Here is a 7,500-nt window from a genome sequence, read left to right as displayed (position 1 = left end):
CATTGAAAAGATAAGCTGTTTTTGTTCCAAAACGACTTGACTGCTCTGCCTTGTGTACAAGCGAGAATCCCAACAAAACCGTGAGCAAGAAGAGTACTCTTGCACCCATTTTAACAGCATTTGTGTTAAGAAAAGAACAATGCACCCTCGTTGCCATCGCGATCGATCAAGTCGCCCGGGTCACACAATCCTCAAACTGTCACTTGATTATCCCAGCTGTTCGACGTGGCACACAGCACCCTCCTCCCCTGAAAAGCTCCGTCGGGCGGCGATTTTATGAAAAATCAATTTGGCCAATGACACCACTTAAACCTCACAAAATCAATCAACGTTATCAACATATATGACTTTTCAGAATGATAATCAATTATCCACAAACGGGTGTTCTTTTTATCAGTACAATTTCGACAACTGTTCGCTTGGCTTCAGCTTAATCTGGATTGAATCTTTGGTGCGGATTATCAAGAACGATTTCCGTGATTTTATTTCTCGGTCGTTTCCCTTTATTTTAACAAGTTGAAGTAATTTGTCGGTTGTGACTGTATTATCATTCATGTCATTCATAACTGCGAGGATCATAGCTTCACTTAATAAATGTCATAATTTGTCAGACGTCAGTGGATCCACTGGGAACTTGACAACCATAGTCATTGACAAAGAGGCGAACCTATTTTGTGAAGTCATTGACGTACTTCACTTTTTTGCAGTAATGAAAAGCAGAGACGTGGGTGATTAAAATTAGATACGAATCTGAACACTAATGAGGGGAAACTCGAAGTGTAGATGCCGAGTCGAAGAGTGAGACTTCCTCTTTAGAGTCACGAATTATTGGAATTCTGGGGACCATAACGTGCTCGAGTACTCAGACTTTTGTTTGTAAATTTTTATCAGTTTCTGTGAGTATCCATCCAAGGAACCATTAAAATGCGGTACCCTTTTAATTGTGTTCGTTGTATAATGATCTATGATACTGCCTCCAGGCAATACAGGCAGGGTCTATATCTCGACGTCTTTTTTAACTTTTCCCATTAATTAACATCCCCCCTTCAGCTCTCTTCCAATCTCTTTCGTTACATTTTTTGTTTTCAAAAAAGGAAGATAAAGCTCGTTGACCGCTTGTTGGACTCCTCACGATCATAATCAACCAGGCTCTTTCCGAAAAAACACCATAATATGAAGCCATAGCTTGATGGGAAGGCAATTTGTACCCAATTGTTCGTGACACACCGATCTCCGTTTTGATGGTCCACCTTCCAACACGCCGCCTGCCGTGGGAGAACGGCTGTGCTGTTAACACATTTGTTGTATGTGGAGCTGCCAGTTAAAGGGGTGCCTAAAACACCCGCCTGGTATGTTAGCTACGCCATGCTGATGAGGCCCAGCAAGGCCCAAACAGCTGTCCATGGCTGCTATTGACCGGGTGAAATGGTTGTGCGCATGCGTGATGTGTTGGCTGGTTGGTGTTATGGTGTGACCTTGCTTGTTTTGTTTTTCCCAAGGCAAGCCAGGCAATACAAGGAAAAGCTTGATATTCATCGCTTATTATAGGGAGGCTTCTGATGAAAAAAATCCGGAAAATTAAAGCCAAATATACATATGTATATCTAGAAAATTGTTAGGAAAAAGGGGTTTTGTAAACTTTTGGGACAGCGTTTATGTCATTCTACCAATTTGACCTACACAAATCAAATTTCGTTTAAGGTTACTTAACAAAACGTAGGCTAACAAGTTAAAGAACATGTCAAAAAACCGCTTTCTTCATTGCGTGAAACCAGAAGTCCCAGCGGGTTGTGGCTCATTCCCAGGGTCTCTCTTCTTCATGAGCGCCTCAGAGGAAAGGAAAAAGAGAGACCCTAGGAACGAGTTTGTTTTTCTTTATTTTCTTTTTTTTTTGATTCATGTTAAATGCCCCGACGAATCACGTGAGCTACCACTCATTTGAATGAAGCTACGTGCAGACAAACCCAGTCTCCTCCGCGTTTAACTTCCGCTGTTTATTGAACGATCCAAGTGTGAAATGAAATGGCTTTGCGGGTAAACACCACGGGATTCACGGTTGAAAAGTTACATTTTTTTCCAAGACTACCACTTAGAGGTAATGCATAAGCAATTGCTATATGGATCAATTTTTGTTCAATCGTAGCTAAAACGCATGTGTGGTTTCTTAACAATAAGTATGGATACTTAATAACAGTGCGTCCATTTCGGTTACGTCTGAACACAGTCCTTGCTTTGGAAAAACTGCACTAGGAAATATATAGCTGGATTATATACCAGAAAAATAACTTCGTTCAAAGCAAAGCATTAATGATACTAAGATCGCTTTGACTCAAAATCATATGAGGAATAATAATAATTGAAAAAACCCCATAATAGTTTTAAAGAGACTAGAAAATTCTCTTTTATTGTGATAAACCTTTTTCACTGTTTTTGTCAGATAATGGCGTGTTCGCTAACCTAAAGTAAGAGCATTTTTTTAGATAGTGAAAATATTACTTTTAGTAATCATTTTTTATCTTTTTTCAAATTTATAGTGCCGGGATTCCATTTTCTTTACCCATTTATCATAAATATGAAAGGGATTTGTTTTCAAGGAAGTCAAAAGGCACTTATTTGATTCCACTATCATTTTGTTTGTGTTTTCTCCCGTTTTGTTGGCATAACTTATGTCCGTGAGCATCTTTTTTCGGTTTGTATTTCCAAACAAACCAATCAAGCAAGTGTAGTAAGTTCACTTACAAAAAAAAAAAACAAAACAAAACGCCAAGTTCCATTTCATTCAGAATTTGGTAGCGGACATTCTCAAAAACATCACTAATAAGCGTTTAACATTTTAATAGTATCAGCCTTTTTTTGAGTCGTATTGGGAAATAATAAGGAACTGAGTAATTTGCAGCACTTCTATCGATCCAAATCAGTGTATTCATTGTTCCTCGTGGTCCTATGCCTCGTGCAAAGGCTCGGGACAGACCAAAACAAAATCCTAAACGGTTAGCGTGAGAATGAAGGAAAGGCTGTTTTTGCTCTCACTATAACACAATGTTACCTAGGCAAGTCGTCAATTTAGCTTAATTAATGATTAATTGAATGATTATTCCGGGTCGTAAGGAGGGGGGGGGGGTGGTCTAAAATGTGTGTGTGCTTGCGTAAAAGAGAGAGGAATGAAACATTTTTTGGAATCAGAGATTTCAGGTTAAAAAATATATTAACTAAAAAAAATAAGATCAGTTATTCTGGGTTAGGGTTGTTCTTGTTGCTGTTTGTTTTTGTTTTTGTTTGTTTTTTTTTCGAAAACAAGCGTTTTCTTAATTAAAAGACGAAAAACCTCCAGGTGTAAGTGTCTATCGTGACAGAAGGGAAAGTCGTTAGAGCTGGCTTCAGTTATACTGAGGGCTATTCATATATTCCGGGAAATTCTTATTTTAATCGGGAGGATTAGTAGATTGAGTCAGTACGAGAGATCTGCTTCGAACTGAATTAAAACTTTAACTTGAGTACCAAGATTGATTTAATATGCGCATAATTGGAGTTTGTTTAAATAGACCACTTTCCATCCGATGTGAAGTTGTTTCTAAATCGTAAAAGTGAAGTAACATTGTAGTTTCTTCCTTATACTGTTTTCAACAAACACGAAGGACAACTAGGTACGTCTTAGAAAATAAAACTTAATAAAATACAGACTGAGGCCAGACATAGTAAATAAACCTACAGTAGTGTCTGAAATGAGAGTATTGAAGACGAAAAAATGAGACAAAATTTGAGTGCACAATGTTAATTTTCACACTTCGCTTGCAACAACGACGCACGTGAAAACTATAAATTCACATTGATATATACTTAGAAAATAAGGGGCAAGGATGTTTTGGTTATTTTATAGATATTCTTGCTTCTTCATAATCTTGAAAATGTATGCATGAAAGAGTAGTAAATCAGCTGAAACGAAACAGACATATGGGTTTTCGCTCTGACGAAGGGCTAACTCTCGAAACGTCAGCTTTTAGAATCTCTGTACGGTGGTCAATTTACATTATCAACTCCGTTGATAAACCAAATTTTTGTATACTACTTCCCCACCGACGCAGCACCACAGTTTCTTTAGAAACTACCCCTTCATTCATATGGTTAATTTTCAACTTCTCCTTCCCCGGTCCAAAGTCGGCGCGATTTTTTATTTGTCACTTCTGTAACGTTTGATGTATTTAGACGTTCAAAACTCCGCCGTTTGAGCGCTTCGTTGGATGAAACATTAAACTACCGTTTAGTGCGCAAAAACGCTTTTCCGTTCACAGATCAGATATAAGATATTATGAAAATTACGGCAACATGTTCAGTATCCAGTCGAGTTAAATGCTGGCTAAGTATGGTGAAGTGCATGTGCATGGTTCTTTAATAAGCACACTGACTGTTTAATTCTGCTAAACTTCCCACGAAATTTCTTTAGCTTTCGGTGATCGCAGTTAATAGTGTAGGGTGATCCCCAGTGTATTTTAACACTTCTATTTAGGATGTGCGGTGCGTTTTGTGTTTAATGGTGATTTGCTTTCACACGATTCCGAATTTAAAGACACCTTTTTCTTGTACCAATTAAGTGCGCAAATGGCCAAGCTGCAAAGAAGCTGTTTGGTATTGGTGGAAAGTATGACAGCTTCTATCTGTCTATGACAGCTTCTATCTATCTTATTATTGATAGAGCATAAAGCATTATAGGGATAATCCATCTTGCAGTTGAGACGGTTGCCAAGGAAATTTACAAGCACCCTGCACCAATTAAGGGAACAAAATGAATGCCTACCACTAAAAGTAGCCAACCTCTAGATATTGTTTTGCATTCTTTCTAGTCCACTCTTACACCACCAAGCAGGTGCAACGAAGAAAATGAATTTCAATTTTCTCCCTCTTCTTGCTTCATGTGTCATATTTTTCTTAACTCGTGCATGATATATTCGTCTCAGATGTGGTTTATATTATTTGCTGTTTGATTTTATTCAGATTTTGGAGGGTATCCTGATCAAGACATTTAAGAAATATCACATTTCAAATTTTCACTGGTAAGAGAAACATATTTTAAATGTTGTAAAAATACAGAGGATAATCTCTTTAACGGGATGGTACGAAACATAACCTTTGCTCTCGGTTATATAATTGTTTCAGGAAAACCTATTTTTGTTTGACTGAGTTTAACATGTTTCCGATTTTGTTTTGAAGTTCCGGCCCGTGTTCTGCATCTTGGTAAAAGACTTAGTTGAAAACCGAAAAATGTTGAGATTATTTTTTATCAAAAAGGCCACAGCAGGCAAAAAGGCTTTGTCACCATCCCACTCAGTGAATCGGCTAAAAACAGTACTAACTGTTCTAGAACTAAGAACCTTTGATATTCCAAAGTTTTCTTCAATGTTTGCAACATTTCAGGATTTGGAACAAAAGTAGACACAACGTGAAAAGTTTTTTTTACGTTCACGATGCTAAATGACTGAACTCCACGATTTCTAGCGTGGGGCTTCCTTAGTATGAAAGTCTATTTAATAGCTCAGAAATTAATCATTTTCCTTTTTTGTTTAATTATGATCAACTTACAAATCATTCCTCGGTCCGTATGTCTATGGTACACGGCTTTCTTAAGATAAACGTAAATTAAGAAGAGTCATATAACCGTCAGCTGCCTGTGGCTTTACTTCTGTAAACCTTCAGTGTTTTTTTTTGACGAGGTGAATGCTCAGTGCTGAGTGTATGTTAAACCGGCAACGGTCTGCTTGTCTCAAGGTACAAAGTATCGACGGAAAACAAAAGACTAGGATAAATGTTCTGTTTTATCATTTCCTTGCGCACGGTTCGGGTTTCTTATAAACAGTTTTTAATTGTTTTTGACCGCTAGCGAGTGAATTTGCAAATGTAGCCTTTCTCAGCTTTTCTCACAGGAGATTTGAGACTGCATGTTATTAAATTGACACCATATAAAGATTCTCATCAAGATGAAACAGGTTGATATAATTGGAAACGAATGGCAAATTCGAGCTCACCTGATAGTCATCGATACAAGCAATGTTGGGCAAAATAGACCCGAGCCGCTTTTAGCCGGCTCCCTGGGTAGGCGTCAAGGAACTTCGCGCAAAATGTAAGCGAAAATATAAGACTTGCGAAGTTTAACCAATTTTTGCGAGAAGCAATTGACTTCTTGCAGAAATGTTTGCCAGGGCCCTCTGATAAGGCAGACCTCTTGAAATGCAGGGAAGCGAGTGGGACAGATAATATTGCGAAATTGCAAATAATTAACCGCGAGCGTCGGCTTTATTGTTGTCTTGAAGGAAAACGTGTTGGTAGGCTCGAGACATGGTGTGCTTTGTCATAGTAAACAAAAACTCTTATCCGTTAGGCGTTTTCATTTTCTTTGAAATGAATTTTTAACCTGACGAAAAAAGGTTGCAAAGGAAAATCCTAATAATAATTTCTGACCCGAAAATGTTTTTAAAGTATAATGAAGGATTCGATCTGAAGAGCTCAGGTAAACTGAGGCAGGTGACAACCATAGATTTTACCCGTTCTTTAATTAGTGCTTCCTGTGAATTATTTCATTGGTTTTTTCATTAAATGTTGTAGTCGCTTTAAATGCTACCTATGTTTTATGGTTCAAAGGTTCGCGAACTACCTCCCGCTAGCGCTACCCAAATAGCAATTTTCATTTTTGTGAACCAGATATTCATCCAACTGCAAGTTCAAAAGTGCAACTTACAGTGGTTCTAAACTGTTAACTGATAAGGAAGCTTGATGCAATTTCCCGATTCTAAAATTAAAGTTTGATCCGGCTTAAATTGCCTTTTTAACCCGACAAAAAAATCTAGATTTGTCTGAACAGTTGGTCACTTCTGTGTGATATTTCATGTCTGCGTGGTTAATACCCGGTGATACTTCTTACCCGGCCTCAATCTATGACATCTAAATTTGCAAGAGAAGAAAATACGTAATGTTAATGCGTAGATGGTTGGGAAAAGTCTTTTGGTTTAAGGAGAATTTATTTGAAAGTAGAGGAAGAGATCACAGGCCATACATATATACAGAAAATTAACAAATTGAGAGCAGTTTTTCTCTTTATGCATATGTCCTCTTGACATAACCCTAACGCTAACTCAGTTTGCCATGCAAAATAAATCTTATTATGTTATGGCGCAAATTTATCATCATTAGGAAGACCTGGGCCATAAAAATGATGCCAATTTGTGTTAATTAACAACCATTCACCGAAATGGAGGTGGCTTATGCGAAGCGGCAAGGTAAATATCCATCGCTAGCCACCAGCTGTTTTAGTATATACTAAAACAGTAAGATAATATAGCACACGAAGATAATTTTAACTCATTTGTTCCTGCAATGATTACAATATTTTCTGGTGCAAATCCCGCGCGAGTTCCTCGGAGGTGAATCAAAGATTACAATACTTCGAGGGCGCAAATCCCGCGCGAGTTCTTCGGAGGTGAATAGCAAAGGATACCCGGAGTTTGAGTAGCC

The 7,500-nt window shown here is 37.9% G+C and overlaps 2 protein-coding genes across 4 annotated transcripts in view; one reads left to right on the top strand and one right to left on the bottom strand.

Annotated features, from left to right (window-relative positions):
* Nucleotides 1–933, bottom strand: part of LOC138026326 (multiple inositol polyphosphate phosphatase 1-like) — a 2,390-nt gene extending 1,457 nt beyond the window's left edge. The window contains exon 1 of the mRNA XM_068873628.1: nucleotides 1–933. This exon is cut by the window's left edge and continues 1,457 nt beyond it. Coding sequence (XP_068729729.1) covers nucleotides 1–157 — 157 coding nt within the window. The 5' untranslated portion in view covers nucleotides 158–933.
* A 1,066-nt stretch (nucleotides 934–1,999) lies between these two features.
* Nucleotides 2,000–7,500, top strand: part of LOC138026325 (uncharacterized) — a 13,588-nt gene continuing 8,087 nt past the window's right edge. The window contains exons 1-2 of one of the 3 annotated variants that reach the window (XM_068873623.1): nucleotides 2,000–2,095; nucleotides 4,990–5,048. The gene's annotated coding sequence lies outside the window, so the exon portion shown is untranslated. Of the gene's footprint in view, nucleotides 2,096–4,754; nucleotides 4,862–4,909; nucleotides 5,049–7,500 lie in introns of those variants that run through there. The other 2 variants (XM_068873624.1, XM_068873622.1) reach the window with 2 other exon arrangements.

The sequence above is a fragment of the Montipora capricornis genome, chromosome 12 (genome assembly GCF_036669925.1).
Source record: "Montipora capricornis isolate CH-2021 chromosome 12, ASM3666992v2, whole genome shotgun sequence".
NCBI classification, from domain to species: domain Eukaryota; kingdom Metazoa; phylum Cnidaria; class Anthozoa; order Scleractinia; family Acroporidae; genus Montipora; species Montipora capricornis.
Note: the sequence above shows the minus strand (reverse complement) of the source record. Positions and strands in the feature narration are given on the sequence as shown.